This window comes from Odontesthes bonariensis, chromosome 14 (genome assembly GCF_027942865.1).
Source record: "Odontesthes bonariensis isolate fOdoBon6 chromosome 14, fOdoBon6.hap1, whole genome shotgun sequence".
Lineage (NCBI taxonomy): Eukaryota > Metazoa > Chordata > Actinopteri > Atheriniformes > Atherinopsidae > Odontesthes > Odontesthes bonariensis.
In genome coordinates this window covers 737,099-753,793 of record NC_134519.1, presented here as the reverse complement: position 1 = coordinate 753,793, position 16,695 = coordinate 737,099, and the positions used below count along the sequence as shown (strand labels likewise).

Here is a 16,695-nt window from a genome sequence, read left to right as displayed (position 1 = left end):
TGACATGACGTGGGATGACATGACATGACGTGGGAAGACATGACATGACGTGGGAAGACATGACATGACGTGGGAAGACATGACATGACGTGGGAAGACATGACATGACGTGGGAAGACATGACATGACATGGGAAGACATGACATGACATGGGAAGACATGACATGACATAACATGACATGACATGACATAACATAACATGGGATGACATGACATGACATGACATAACATAACATGGGATGACATGACATAACATAACATGGGAACACATGACATGACATGACATGACATAACATAACATGGGATGACATGACATGACATGGGATGACATGACATGACGTGGGAAGACATGACATGACGTGGGATGACATGACATGACGTGGGAAGACATGACATAACATGGGAACACATGACATGACATGACATGACATAACATAACATGGGATGACATGACATGACATGGGATGACATGACATGACATGGGATGACATGACATGACGTGGGAAGACATGACATGACGTGGGATGACATGACATGACGTGGGAAGACATGACATGGGAAGACATGACATGACATGGGAAGACATGACATGACATGGGAAGACATGACATGACATAACATGACATGGGAAGACATGACATGACATGGGATGACATGACATAACATGACATGAGAAGACATGACATGACATAACATGACATGGGAAGACATGACATGACATGGGATGACATGACATGACATGACATGGGAAGACATGACATGGGATGACATGACATGACATGACATGGGAAGACATGACATGACATAACATGACATGGGATGACATGACATGGGAAGACATGACATGACATGGGAAGACATGACATGACATGACATGGGAAGACATGACATGACATGACATGGGAAGACATGACATGACATGGGATGACATGACATGACATGACATGACATGACATGGGAAGACATGACATGACATGGGAAGACATGACATGACATGACATGGGAAGACATGACATGACATGACATGGGAAGACATGACATGACATGACATGGGATGACATGACATGACATGACATGACATGGGAAGACATGACATGACATGGGAAGACATGACATGAAATGACATGGGAAGACATGACATGAAATGACATGGGATGACATGACATGACATGACATGAAATGACATGGGATGACATGACATGACATGACATGGGAAGACATGACATAACATGACATGAGAAGACATGACATGGGAAGACATGACATGAAATGACATGGGAAGACATGACATGAAATGACATGGGAAGACATGACATGAAATGACATGGGAAGACATGACATGAAATGACATGACATGACATAACATGACATGGGATGACATGACATAACATGACATGAGAAGACATGACATGACATGACATGGGATGACATGGGAAGACATGACATGACATGACATGGGATGACATGAGAAGACATGACATGACATGACATGGGATGACATGGGAAGACATGACATGACATGACATGGGATGACATGGGAAGACATGAGAAGACATGACATAACATGACATGGGATGACATGGGAAGACATGACATGACATGACATGGGATGACATGAGAAGACATGACATGACATAACATGACACGGGAAGACATGGGAAGACAAGACATGACATGAGATGACATGAGAAGACATGACATGACATAACATGACACGGGAAGACATGGGAAGACAAGACATGACATGACATGGGATGACATGAGAAGACATGGGAAGACAAGACATGACATGACATGGGATGACATGAGAAGACATGACATGACATAACATGACATGGGATGACATGACATGGGAAGACATGGGAAGACATGACATGGGATGACATGACATGACATGACATGGGAAGACATGACATGACATGACATGGGATGACATGACATGACATGACATGGGAAGACATGACATGACATGGGAAGACATGACATGAAATGACATGGGAAGACATGACATGAAATGACATGACATGACATAACATGACATGGGATGACATGACATAACATGACATGAGAAGACATGACATGACATGACATGACATGGGAAGACATGGGAAGACATGACATAACATGACACGGGAAGACATGGGAAGACAAGACATGACATGACATGGGATGACATGAGAAGACATGACATGACATAACATGACATGGGATGACATGACATGGGAAGACATGACATGGGATGACATGACATGGGAAGACATGACATGGGATGACATGACATGGGAAGACATGACATGGGAAGACATGACATGGGAAGACATGACATGGGATGACATGACATGACATGACATGGGAAGACATGACATGGGAAGACATGACATGGGAAGACATGACATGGGATGACATGACATGGGAAGACATGACATGGGAAGACATGACATGGGATGACATGGGAAGACATGACATGACATGACATGGGATGACATGAGAAGACATGACATGACATAACATGACATGGGATGACATGACATGGGAAGACATGACATGGGAAGACATGAGAAGACATGACATGGGATTACATGAGAAGACATGACATGGGAAGACATGACATGGGATGACATGACATGGGATGACATGACATGGGAAGACATGACATGGGAAGACATGACATGGGATGACATGACATGGGAAGACATGACATGGGAAGACATGACATGGGATGACATGGGAAGACATGACATGACATGACATGGGATGACATGAGAAGACATGACATGACATAACATGACATGGGATGACATGACATGGGAAGACATGACATGGGAAGACATGAGAAGACATGACATGGGATTACATGAGAAGACATGGGAAGACATGACATGACATGGGAAGACAATTTAGGAAACAGACATCACTGATCAGCTCCAGATGTGTCAGCCAATAGAAACAGAGTATTTACTATGACATCAGCACAGTGTGGTCGGCACTTCCTTTTCCTCGTTCCTAAACATCAGGAGACCCCTGACACGCCCACATTAACCATGAGTGGTGTTTATCTGTCACCCGTGTTCAGAACCAGAATCCACCATTACGTCATGGCTGTGCTTTTGTGTTTCAGTGTTGATGGAGATAAGCGAGGACTTCCTGATTGATAAGAAGACTTCTTCGTTCTTTCTTTATCACATTACAACCGACTGATCAGAAGTCAGGCAGCATCCTGGCTCATGTGTGGGATAAAATAAAATAACTTACTGTGGATCAGTTTGAGTCTGACTTCTAGCTGAGCAGAGAACTCAGCTGGATTACAGGGACCAACATCTCCCACAGAGGACGTTAAGGCAGCATTAGGTCTGGAAGGTTTCCTCTCACAGCCTCAGACTTCAGTCATTAACTGGATGGTTCTGCTGCTGTGCTGCTAAACTGAGACCAGTCCAGCTAGATGGACCAGTCCAACTAAACTGGGACCAGTCCAGCTAGATGGACCAGTCCAGCTAAACTGAGACCAGTCCAGCTAGATGGACCAGTCCAACTAAACTGGGACCAGTCCAGCTAGATGGACCAGTCCAGCTAAACTGAGACCAGTCCAGCTAGATGGACCAGTCCAACTAAACTGGGACCAGTCCAGCTAGATGGACCAGTCCAGCTAAACTGGGACCAGTCCAGCTAGATGGACCAGTCCAGCTAAACTGGGACCAGTCCAGCTAGATGGACCAGTCCAGCTGCAGCTCAAATTGTGGATGTGACTGAGCTAGGTGTCGGACTGGGGAAAAAACTCAAAAGAAGTCTGAATGTTCAGAGACACAAACACCAAAGCATAAATTAATCATTTAATAGATTTTCTTGAAAAGCTGAAATACACACACGTGACTTTCTCCCTTCTGACAGAATAATCAGGCCGATCTCAGAATGATCAGGCCGATGTCAGAATGATCAGGCCGATCTCAGAATGATCAGGCCGATGTCAGAATGATCAGGCCGATCTCAGAATGATCAGGCCGATGTCAGAATGATCAGGCTGATCTCAGAATAATCAGGCTGATCTCAGAATAATCAGGCTGATCTCAGAATAATCAGGCTGATCTCAGAATAATCAGGCCGATCTCAGAATGATCAGGCTGATCTCAGGCCGATCTCAGAATAATCAGGCTGATCTCAGGCTGATCTCAGAATGATCAGGCTGATCTCAGAATAATCAGGCTGATCTCTGGCCGATCTCAGAATAATCAGGCTGATCTCAGAATGATCAGGCTGATCTCAGAATAATCAGGCTGATCTCAGAATAATCAGGTTGATCTCAGGCCGATCTCAGAATAATCAGGCTGATCTCAGAATAATCAGGCTGATCTCAGGCTGATCTCAGAATAATCAGGTTGATCTCAGGCCGATCTCAGAATAATCAGGCTGATCTCAGAATAATCAGGCTGATCTCAGGCTGATCTCAGAATAATCAGGCTGATCTCAGAATGATCAGGCTGATCTCAGAATAATCAGGCTGATCTCAGAATAATCAGGCTGATCTCAGAATAATCAGGCTGATCTCAGGCTGATCTCAGAATAATCAGGCTGATCTCAGAATAATCAGGCTGATCTCAGGCTGATCTCAGAATAATCAGGCTGATCTCAGAATAATCAGGCTGATCTCAGAATAATCAGGCTGATCTCAGGCTGATCTCAGAATAATCAGGCTGATCTCAGGCTGATCTCAGAATAATCAGGCTGATCTCAGAATAATCAGGCTGATCTCAGAATGATCTCGGGCTGACGCAGTCCACAGAAACTCAGAAGGTACGAGGCACGATGATGAGAAACCTAGAGAGAAACGGGATCTAAAAATAAAAAAAATCCAAGTCCTTGTTTACACTCAGGGTCTCCATGGCAACAGAAACAAACAACTATCATTCGTGTCTGTCTGAGTCAGTAGCGAATCAGAGAGCAGCTAACGGCGGTAGACTCCAAAGGCCACCAGGCTGAGGAAGATGGTGACGCCCACCAGGGAGGCGGTGGCGGGGGCGGTGAAGAACTGCCGGTACTGGATCTGACAGTACCACAGCACGGACAGCATGAGGACCAGCAGGGGCACCATCAGGCTGCCCACGTTCAGCGCCACCTGCACCTGGTCGGTGGGCCTGGGGCCCCCCGCCGTCCCCCGCGTGGCGTGCTGAGAAATGTGGCAGTGCAGGACGCAGTTGTGGGCCAGATTCAGCGAGGCCAGCGTCTGAGCATCGTCCTGCAGCAGCTGGCCCTGGTAGATGAGCCGGACCTGCTGCTCCTGGCCTGCAAAGTAGGTCCTGCAAGATCACACAGAACACGGGTCAGAGCGGCACCAGAACCCGGGTCAGAGCAGCACCAGAACCCGGGTCAGAGCGGCACCAGAACACAAACCGAAAACGGCTCTCTGGTTGCATCATGAGAGAAATCCTCAAAAAGTTCTGTTCATGAAACAAAAGTTTTGTTAACGTTCTGTTCATGAAACAAAAGTTCTGTTAACGTCCCCACAACGTTCTGTTCATGAAACAAAAGTTCTGTTCATGAAACAAAAGTTCTGTTAACGTCCCCACAACGTTCTGTTCATGAAACAAAAGTTCTGTCAACGTTCTGTTAATGAAACAAAAGTTCTGTTAACGTCCCCACAACGTTCTGTTCATGAAACAAAAGTTCTGTTAACGTTCTGTTCATGAAACAAAAGTTCTGTTAACATTCCCACAACGTTCTGTTCATGAAACAAAAGTTCTGTCAACGTTCTGTTAATGAAACAAAAGTTCTGTTAACGTCCCCACAACGTTCTGTTCATGAAACAAAAGTTCTGTTAACGTTCTGTTCATGAAACAAAAGTTCTGTTAACATTCCCACAACGTTCTGTTCATGAAACAAAAGTTCTGTCAACGTTCTGTTAATGAAACAAAAGTTCTGTTAACGTCCCCACAACGTTCTGTTCATGAAACAAAAGTTCTGTTAACGTCCCCACAACGTTCTGTTCATGAAACAAAAGTTCTGTTAACGTTCTGTTCATGAAACAAAAGTTCTGTTAACGTTCCCACAACGTTCTGTTCATGAAACAAAAGTTTTGTTAACGTTCTGTTCATGAAACAAAAGTTCTGTTAACATTCCCACAACGTTCTGTTCATGAAACAAAAGTTCTGTCAACGTTCTGTTAATGAAACAAAAGTTCTGTTAACGTCCCCACAACGTTCTGTTCATGAAACAAAAGTTCTGTTAACGTCCCCACAACGTTCTGTTCATGAAACAAAAGTTCTGTTAACGTTCTGTTCATGAAACAAAAGTTCTGTTAACGTTCCCACAACGTTCTGTTCATGAAACAAAAGTTCTGTCAACGTTCTGTTAATGAAACAAAAGTTCTGTCAACGTTCTGTTCATGAAACAAAAGTTCTGTCAACGTTCTGTTCATGAAACAAAAGTTCTGTCAACGTTCCCACAACGTTCTGTTCATGAAACAAAAGTTCTGTCAACGTTCTGTTCATGAAACAAAAGTTCTGTTAACGTTCCCACAACGTTCTGTTCATGAAACAAAAGTTCTGTCAACGTTCCCACAACGTTCTGTTAATGAAACAAAAGTTCTGTCAACGTTCTGTTCATGAAACAAAAGTTCTGTCAACGTTCTGTTAATGAAACAAAAGTTCTGTCAACGTTCTGTTCATGAAAAAAGTTCTGTTAACGTTCTGTTCATGAAACAAAAGTTCTGTTAACGTTCCCACAAAGTTCTGTTCATGAAACAAAAGTTCTGTCAACGTTCCCACAACGTTCTGTTCATGAAACAAAAGTTCTGTCAACGTTACCACAACGTTCTGTTCATGAAACAAAAGTTCTGTTAACGTTCCCACAACGTTCTGTTCATGAAACAAAAGTTCTGTTAACGTTCCCACAACGTTCTGTTCATGAAACAAAAGTTCTGTTAACGTTCCCACAACGTTCTGTTCATGAAACAAAAGTTCTGTCAACGTTCTGTTAATGAAACAAAAGTTCTGTCAACGTTCTGTTCATGAAACAAAAGTTCTGTCAACGTTCTGTTAATGAAACAAAAGTTCTGTCAACGTTCTGTTCATGAAACAAAAGTTCTGTTAACGTTCTGTTCATGAAACAAAAGTTCTGTTAACGTTCCCACAAAGTTCTGTTCATGAAACAAAAGTTCTGTCAACGTTCCCACAACGTTCTGTTCATGAAACAAAAGTTCTGTCAACGTTACCACAACGTTCTGTTCATGAAACAAAAGTTCTGTTAACGTTCCCACAACGTTCTGTTCATGAAACAAAAGTTCTGTTAACGTTCCCACAACGTTCTGTTCATGAAACAAAAGTTCTGTCAACGTTACCACAACGTTCTGTTCATGAAACAAAAGTTCTGTTAACGTTCCCACAACGTTCTGTTCATGAAACAAAAGTTCTGTTAACGTTCCCACAACGTTCTGTTCATGAAACAAAAGTTCTGTTAAAGTTCTGTTCATGAAACAAAAGTTCTGTTAACGTTCTGTTCATGAAACAAAAGTTCTGTCAACGTTCCCACAACGTTCTGTTCATGAAACAAAAGTTCTGTCAACGTTCCCACAACGTTCTGTTCATGAAACAAAAGTTCTGTCAACGTTCCCACAACGTTCTGTTCATGAAACAAAAGTTCTGTTAAAGTTCTGTTCATGAAACAAAAGTTCTGTTAACGTTCTGTTCATGAAACAAAAGTTCTGTCAACGTTCCCACAAAGTTCTGTTCATGAAACAAAAGTTCTGTTAACGTTCCCACAAAGTTCTGTTCATGAAACAAAAGTTCTGTTAACGTTCCCACAAAGTTCTGTTCATGAAACAAAAGTTCTGTTAACGTTCCCACAACGTTCTGTTCATGAAACAAAAGTTCTGTCAACGTTCCCACAAAGTTCTGTTCATGAAACAAAAGTTCTGTTAACGTTCCCACAACGTTCTGTTCATGAAACAAAAGTTCTGTCAACGTTCCCACAAAGTTCTGTTCATGAAACAAAAGTTCTGTTAACGTTCCCACAAAGTTCTGTTCATGAAACAAAAGTTCTGTTAACGTTCCCACAAAGTTCTGTTCATGAAACAAAAGTTCTGTTAACGTTCCCACAACGTTCTGTTCATGAAACAAAAGTTCTGTCAACGTTCCCACAAAGTTCTGTTCATGAAACAAAAGTTCTGTTAACGTTCCCACAACGTTCTGTTCATGAAACAAAAGTTCTGTCAACGTTCACATGCTGACAACGTTCCCACAAAGTTCTGTTCATGAAACAAAAGTTCTGTTAACGTTCCCACAAAGTTCTGTTAATGAAACAAAAGTTCTGTCAACGTTCCCACAAAGTTCTGTTAATGAAACAAAAGTTCTGTCAACGTTCCCACAAAGTTCTTTTCATGAAACAAAAGTTCTGTCAACGTTCCCACAATGTTCTGTTCATGAAACAAAAGTTCTGTTAACGTTCCCACAACGTTCTGTTCATGAAACAAAAGTTCTGTCAACGTTCCCACAATGTTCTGTTCATGAAACAAAAGTTCTGTTAACGTTCCCACAACGTTCTGTTCATGAAACAAAAGTTCTGTCAACGTTCACATGCTGACAACGTTCCCACAAAGTTCTGTTCATGAAACAAAAGTTCTGTTAACGTTCTGTTCATGAAACAAAAGTTCTGTTAACGTTCCCACAACGTTCTGTTCATGAAACAAAAGTTCTGTTAACGTTCCCACAACGTTCTGTTAACGTTCCCGGAAAGTTCTGTTCATGAAACAAAAGTTCTGTTAACGTTCCCACAACGTTCTGTTCATGAAACAAAAGTTCTGTCAACGTTCCCATAAAGTTCTGTTCATGAAACAAAAGTTCTGTTAACGTTCCCACAACGTTCTGTTCATGAAACAAAAGTTCTGTTAACGTTCCCACAACGTTCTGTTCATGAAACAAAAGTTCTGTTAACTTTCCCACAAAGTTCTGTTAACGTTCCCACAAAGTTCTGTTAACGTTCTGTTCATGAAACAAAAGTTCTGTTAAAGTTCTGTTCATGAAACAAAAGTTCTGTTAACGTTCTGTTCATAAAACAAAAGTTCTGTCAACGTTCCCACAACGTTCTGTTCATGAAACAAAAGTTCTGTCAACGTTCCCACAACGTTCTGTTCATGAAACAAAAGTTCTGTCAACGTTCACATGCTGACAACGTTCCCACAAAGTTCTGTTCATGAAACAAAAGTTCTGTTAACGTTCCCACAAAGTTCTGTTCATGAAACAAAAGTTCTGTTAACGTTCCCACAACGTTCTGTTCATGAAACAAAAGTTCTGTCAACGTTCACATGCTGACAACGTTCCCACAAAGTTCTGTTCATGAAACAAAAGTTCTGTTAACGTTCCCACAAAGTTCTGTTAATGAAACAAAAGTTCTGTCAACGTTCCCACAAAGTTCTTTTCATGAAACAAAAGTTCTGTCAACGTTCCCACAACGTTCTGTTCATGAAACAAAAGTTCTGTCAACGTTCACATGCTGACAACGTTCCCACAAAGTTCTGTTCATGAAACAAAAGTTCTGTTAACGTTCCCACAAAGTTCTGTTAATGAAACAAAAGTTCTGTCAACGTTCCCACAAAGTTCTGTTAATGAAACAAAAGTTCTGTTAACGTTCCCACAAAGTTCTGTTCATGAAACAAAAGTTCTGTTAACGTTCCCACAAAGTTCTGTTCATGAAACAAAAGTTCTGTTAACGTTCCCACAAAGTTCTGTTAATGAAACAAAAGTTCTGTTAACGTTCCCACAAAGTTCTGTTCATGAAACAAAAGTTCTGTTAACGTTCCCACAACGTTCTGTTCATGAAACAAAAGTTCTGTTAACGTTCCCACAACGTTCTGTTCATGAAACAAAAGTTCTGTTAACGTTCCCACAACGTTCTGTTCATGAAACAAAAGTTCTGTCAACGTTTACATGCTGACAACGTTCCCAGAATGTTCTGTTAACGTTCCCACAACGTTCTGTTCATGAAACAAAAGTTCTGTTAACGTTCCCACAACGTTCTGTTCATGAAACAAAAGTTCTGTCAACGTTCCCACAACGTTCTGTTAACGTTCCCACAACGTTCTGTTCATGAAACAAAAGTTCTGTCAACGTTCCCACAACGTTCTGTTAACGTTCCCACAACGTTCTGTTCATGAAACAAAAGTTCTGTCAACGTTCTGTTCATGAAACAAAAGTTCTGTCAACGTTCCCACAATGTTCTGTTCATGAAACAAAAGTTCTGTCAACGTTCCCACAACGTTCTGTTAACGTTCCCACAACGTTCTGTTCATGAAACAAAAGTTCTGTTAACGTTCCCACAACGTTCTGTTCATGAAACAAAAGTTCTGTTAACGTTCCCACAACGTTCTGTTCATGAAACAAAAGTTCTGTTCCTGAAACAAAAGTTCTGTCAACGTTCTAACAACGTTCCCACAAAGTTCTGTTCATGAAACAAAAGTTCTGTCAACGTTTACATGCTGACAACGTTCCCACAAAGTTCTGTTAACGTTCCCAAAGTTCTGTTAACGTTCCCCCAAAGTTCTGTTAACGTTCCCAAAGTTCTGTTAACGTTCCCCCAAAGTTCTGTTAACGTTCCCAAAGTTCTGTTAACGTTCCCCCAAAGTTCTGTTAACGTTCCCCCAAAGTTCTGTTCATGAAACAAAAGTTCTGTCAACGTTCTGTTCATGAAACAAAAGTTCTGTCAACGTTCCCACAACGTTCTGTTAACGTTCCCACAACGTTCTGTTCATGAAACAAAAGTTCTGTCAACGTTCTGTTCATGAAACAAAAGTTCTGTCAACGTTCCCACAACGTTCTGTCAACGTTCCCACAATGTTCTGTTCATGAAACAAAAGTTCTGTCAACGTTCCCACAACGTTCTGTTAACGTTCCCACAACGTTCTGTTCATGAAACAAAAGTTCTGTTAACGTTCCCACAACGTTCTGTTCATGAAACAAAAGTTCTGTTAACGTTCCCACAACGTTCTGTTCATGAAACAAAAGTTCTGTCAACGTTCCCACAACGTTCTGTTCATGAAACAAAAGTTCTGTTAACGTTCCCACAACGTTCTGTTCATGAAACAAAAGTTCTGTTAACGTTCCCACAACGTTCTGTTCATGAAACAAAAGTTCTGTTCCTGAAACAAAAGTTCTGTCAACGTTTACATGCTGACAACGTTCCCACAAAGTTCTGTTAACGTTCCCAAAGTTCTGTTAACGTTCCCCCAAAGTTCTGTTAACGTTCCCAAAGTTCTGTTAACGTTCCCCCAAAGTTCTGTTAACGTTCCCAAAGTTCTGTTAACGTTCCCCCAAAGTTCTGTTAACGTTCCCCCAAAGTTCTGTTCATGAAACAAAAGTTCTGTCAACGTTCTGTTCATGAAACAAAAGTTCTGTCAACGTTCCCACAACGTTCTGTTCATGAAACAAAAGTTCTGTCAACGTTCCCACAATGTTCTGTTCATGAAACAAAAGTTCTGTCAACGTTCCCACAACGTTCTGTTAACGTTCCCACAACGTTCTGTTCATGAAACAAAAGTTCTGTCAACGTTCCCACAACGTTCTGTTAACGTTCCCACAACGTTCTGTTCATGAAACAAAAGTTCTGTCAACGTTCTGTTCATGAAACAAAAGTTCTGTCAACGTTCCCACAACGTTCTGTTAACGTTCCCACAACGTTCTGTTCCTGAAACAAAAGTTCTGTCAACGTTCTAACAACGTTCCCACAAAGTTCTGTTCATGAAACAAAAGTTCTGTCAACGTTTACATGCTGACAACGTTCCCAAAGTTCTGTTAACGTTCCCCCAAAGTTCTGTTACCGTTCCCAAAGTTCTGTTAACGTTCCCCCAAAGTTCTGTTAACGTTCCCAAAGTTCTGTTAACGTTCCCCCAAAGTTCTGTTAACGTTCCCCCAAAGTTCTGTTCATGAAACAAAAGTTCTGACAACGTTCTGACAACGTGGTGTTAATAAGATTTATATCAGAACATCTTATATCAGAACCAGAGGTACTGAAAAATTGTAATTAAGTAAAAGTATCTTTACTTTGCCTAAATTCTACTCAGAGTAAAAGTAAAATTACCCATCTCAAAATTTACTTGAGTAAAAGTACAAAATTACTTCATTTAAAATGTAATTTGAGTAAAAGTTACTTAATTACTTTCAGTTTCTTAATGCAAAAAAGGATGAGTCATGAATCAAATTCAGTACAAGTTGTTTTAATCGATTTCGAGGTGTATCAAAGTAAGTTTGAAGTCGATGTTCTGAAAGCCGAAGGCTCCGTTTTGGCTGGCAGGCACATCTTGCACTGCAGAATCACATTATTGCCTTTCGTGCGTTTGAAAACGAATAATTTTTCTAAATTTGGCCACGGGTTTTTCTGCTTTTCGTCTCCTCCAGAATGTGTATCCTCTTCGTCTTCGGACCTTTCCTCCTCCAAAGTCTCCACGTCTAGGTTAGCAACAGCCCTCTCCCAAAGCGCGGGTAGCCTACTGGATCCACCACTCCAGATTATTTAACAATGGAAAGGGCGCGCGCAGGGCAAGGCCACGCAACTGCCTTTCAGTTCCGCCCGCATTTAATTTTTCACCATCAATATTTGTTTTACTCAGTAACGTGAGGGGTTTCAAATGTAGCGAAATAAAAGTACTTGGATCAAAATGTACTCGAGTAAAAGTAAAAATTACACATTTCAAAAACTACTCAGAAAATTACAAATTACTCATAAAAAGTACTCAATTACAGTAACGCGAGTAAATGTAATTTGTTACTTTCCACCCCTGGTTCCTACAAAGTTCTGTCGATGCTAATAAAGTTCTCACGTCTCGTTCTGGTGACGCAGTGATGAGGTTCTCTATAGTTACCGTTTGATGTACCCGATGGTGTCCTGCGGTTGGACCTGAGCCGTTCTCTCCGTGTCGTTCAGGAACTTCAGTCGGACCACCATGTTCCTCTGAGACTCCAGCGGCTCTCCTGCCCCTCCTCCTGCCCCTCCTCCTGCCCCACCCTGCTCCTGGGTGGAGACGGGTGGAGCCTCTGACAAAGAGTTGTCACTCACAGAGCTGGTGGCCGACGACGGGGAGGACGATGTTGAGATGCCGTCTGCGGAGGACAGGGACATGTCATGGTGGGCGGAGCCAGTCCTCTCTGTGGGGGCGGAGCCTGTGGAAGAGTTGAACAGGTGTTCCGGGGGCTCGGAGGTGCGGGTGGAGATCCAGGCGAGCAGCAGCACCATCAGCAGCAGCAGCGAGCCGAACAGCAACGTCACCTCATCTCCAACGCCTTCGATCAGAGCCATCGCCCACAGCAACACACCTGAACACAGGGGGCGGGGCTTAGTTTCAGTCTGAGCAACACACCTGAACACAGGGGCCGGGGCTGAGTTTCAGTCTCAGCAACACACCTGAACACAGGGGCCGGGGCTGAGTTTCAGTCTCAGCAACACACCTGAACACAGGGGGCGGGGCTTAGTTTCAGTCTGAGCAACACACCTGAACACAGGGGCCGGGGCTGAGTTTCAGTCTCAGCAACACACCTGAACACAGGGGGCGGGGCTTAGTTTCAGTCTGAGCAACACACCTGAACACAGGGGGCGGGGCTTAGTTTCAGTTTCAGCAACACGCCTGAACACAGGGGCCGGGGCTGAGTTTCAGTTTCAGCAACACACCTGAACACAGGGGGCGGGGCTTAGCTTCAGTCTCAGCAACACACCTGAACACAGGGGCCGGGGCTGAGTTTCAGTTTCAGCAACACACCTGAACACAGGGGGCGGGGCTTAGTTTCAGTCTGAGCAACACACCTGAACACAGGGGGCGGGGCTTAGTTTCAGTCTGAGCAACACACCTGAACACAGGGGCCGGGGCTGAGTTTCAGTCTCAGCAACACACCTGAACACAGGGGGCGGGGCTTAGTTTCAGTCTGAGCAACACACCTGAACACAGGGGGCGGGGCTTAGTTTCAGTTTCAGCAACACGCCTGAACACAGGGGCCGGGGCTGAGTTTCAGTTTCAGCAACACGCCTGAACACAGGGGGCGGGGCTTAGCTTCAGTCTGAGCAACACACCTGAACACTGAACACAGGGGGCGGGGCTTAGTTTCAGTCTCAGCAACACACCTGAACACAGGGGCCGGGGCTGAGTTTCAGTTTCAGCAACACGCCTGAACACAGGGGACGGGGCTTAGTTTCAGTCTCAGCAACACACCTGAACACAGGGGGCGGGGCTTAGCTTCAGTCTGAGCAACACACCTGAACACTGAACACAGGGGGCGGGGCTTAGCTTCAGTCTGAGCAACACACCTGAACACAGGGGGCGGGGCTTAGTTTCAGTCTGAGCAACACACCTGAACACAGGGGGCGGGGCTTAGTTTCAGTCTCAGCAACACGCCTGAACACAGGGGGCGGGGCTGAGTTTCAGTCTCAGCAACACACCTGAACACAGGGGGCGGGGCTTAGTTTCAGTCTCAGCAACACACCTGAACACAGGGGGCGGGGCTTAGTTTCAGTCTCAGCAACACGCCTGAACACAGGGGGCGGGGCTTAGTTTCAGTCTCAGCAACACACCTGAACACAGGGGGCGGGGCTTAGTTTCAGTCTGAGCAACACACCTGAACACAGGGGGCGGGGCTTAGTTTCAGTCTCAGCAACACACCTGAACACAGCGGGCGGGGCACAGGGGGCGGGGCTTAGTTTCAGTCTCAGCAACACACCTGAACACAGGGGGGCGGGGCTTAGCTTCAGTCTCAGCAACACACCTGAACACAGGGGGCGGGGCTTAGCTTCAGTCTCAGCAACACACCTGAACACAGGGGGCGGGGCTTAGTTTCAGTCTCAGCAACACACCTGAACACAGGGGGCGGGGCTTAGTTTCAGTCTCAGCAACACACCTGAACACAGGGGGCGGGGCTTAGCTTCAGTCTGAGCAACACACCTGAACACAGGGGGCGGGGCTTAGCTTCAGTCTGAGCAACACACCTGAACACAGGGGGCGGGGCTTAGCTTCAGTCTGAGCAACACACCTGAACACAGGGGGCGGGGCTGAGTTTCAGTCTCAGCAACACACCTGAACACAGGGGGCGGGGCTTAGTTTCAGTCTCAGCAACACACCTGAACACAGCGGGCGGGGCACAGGGGGCGGGGCTGAGTTTCAGTCTCAGCAACACACCTGAACACAGGGGGCGGGGCTTAGTTTCAGTCTGAGCAACACACCTGAACACAGGGGGCGGGGCTTAGTTTCAGTCTGAGCTACACACCTGAACACAGGGGGCGGGGCTTAGTTTCAGTCTGAGCAACACACCTGAACACAGGGGGCGGGGCTTAGCTTCAGTCTCAGCAACACACCTGAACACAGGGGGCGGGGCTTAGCTTCAGTCTGAGCAACACACCTGAACACAGGGGGCGGGGCTTAGTTTCAGTCTGAGCAACACACCTGAACACAGGGGGCGGGGCTTAGTTTCAGTCTGAGCAACACACCTGAACACAGGGGGCGGGGCTTAGCTTCAGTCTGAGCAACACACCTGAACACAGGGGGCGGGGCTTAGCTTCAGTCTGAGCAACACACCTGAACACAGGGGGCGGGGCTTAGCTTCAGTCTGAGCAACACACCTGAACACTGAACACAGGGGGCGGGGCTTAGCTTCAGTCTGAGCAACACACCTGAACACAGGAGGCGGGGCTTAGCTTCAGTCTGAGCAACACACCTGAACACAGGGCTGTTGTGCTCTCCTCCAACAGGTGGGGTTTCTCCACCTTTTGCCCTAAAAACATTTCCAACTAAAGTCCGGCAACTTTGAATCAGCTGAGCCATCAGAGGCTGCTGATGACATCATCAGACCTGCAGATCTCTGACCTCTGACCACTTCCGGTTTTAAACACCTGGACACCACAGGTAAACAAACCTTTATCATTGCTCTGTCACACCTGCGCCTGATCACGTGACTCAAGGCGTTTAGATAACGTACGTGGCTGCTGGAAACGTCCCCGGCTCACCGTGGTGATGTCACCTATCTCTGTGGATCAATAATCTGATCGATTAGTGACGCCATGAACGGCATCACTGACGGTGGGTGGTTCCAGTAACGCCTGCAGCGTCACGTGACAGGTGGAGCCGCGGCTCGAGCCGAACTTGTGGAGGGGTTTGATGTTTCACCCTTTACCTGAACTCCACCTATCGGACCAGCTGAGCTAACAGCTAACAGAGCAACAGGAAGTCGGTGCGGCTACATGCTAACAGCTAACAGCGGCAGCAGGGCCGCGGGCCGCCGCCAGAGCCGCCGGGGCAGAGTCACTGCCAGTCTGTGGAACAACAAGCGGAAACTGGACTCACCGTTCACAGTAGAAACCTCATATCACACAGCGTTAGCCTCCGGGCTAACAGGCTAATCTCCGCTGACTGCCACCCTGCACTTCCTGCTGCCGCCGCTTCTTCTACGCTCACACATGCGCACCACAGCGCCCCCTGCCGGATCTCTGAGGCATTCATCCACTGAGATGTGGGAGGACTGAAAGGTTTGACTGGAAATGCTGCTGTGATGGTGGTGAATGTGATCATTTACCAAAGTTCCACACACTGGTCAGTCAATCAATCAAATTTTTTTATATAGTACATTTCATGTACAAACAGTTAAAAGTGCTTCACATAAAATAAAAGCATTACAGCAGGGAGTGGAAGAAGCATTAAAATACATAAAAGAATATAAAGAGAAACAAATAAAATCATTTAAA

At 44.8% G+C, this 16,695-nt stretch overlaps 3 protein-coding genes across 3 annotated transcripts in view; 2 read left to right on the top strand and 1 right to left on the bottom strand.

Moving 5' to 3' along the window:
• Nucleotides 1–3,251, top strand: part of LOC142398665 (dynein axonemal heavy chain 17-like) — a 64,670-nt gene extending 61,419 nt beyond the window's left edge. Inside the window, exon 22 of the mRNA XM_075482756.1 lies at nt 3,119–3,251. Coding sequence (XP_075338871.1) covers nt 3,119–3,124 — 6 coding nt within the window. The 3' untranslated portion in view covers nt 3,125–3,251. The remainder of the gene's footprint in view (nt 1–3,118) is intronic.
• A 563-nt stretch (nt 3,252–3,814) lies between these two features.
• On the bottom strand, nt 3,815–16,422 carry tmub1 (transmembrane and ubiquitin-like domain containing 1). Its single transcript, XM_075482468.1, has 3 exons — nt 16,298–16,422; nt 12,839–13,289; nt 3,815–5,288 (listed from the first exon to the last, which is right to left on the bottom strand). The coding sequence occupies exons 2-3, from the start codon at nt 13,270–13,272 to the stop codon at nt 4,937–4,939; spliced, it is 786 nt and encodes a 261-aa protein (XP_075338583.1). The 5' UTR covers nt 13,273–13,289; nt 16,298–16,422; the 3' UTR covers nt 3,815–4,936.
• Nucleotides 16,041–16,695, top strand: part of ubtfl (upstream binding transcription factor, like) — a 48,510-nt gene continuing 47,855 nt past the window's right edge. Inside the window, exon 1 of the mRNA XM_075482465.1 lies at nt 16,041–16,543. The gene's annotated coding sequence lies outside the window, so the exon portion shown is untranslated. The remainder of the gene's footprint in view (nt 16,544–16,695) is intronic.

Bases quoted from the DNA above. Each gene is read 5' to 3' on its own strand.
- tmub1 (XM_075482468.1), bottom strand. From the start codon at position 13,272: ATGGCTCTGATCGAAGGCGTTGGAGATGAGGTGACGTTGCTGTTCGGC. The intron at 5,289-12,838 runs GTAACTATAGAG...GTGATCTTGCAG, and splicing joins ACCATCGGGTACATCAAACG to GACCTACTTTGCAGGCCAGG.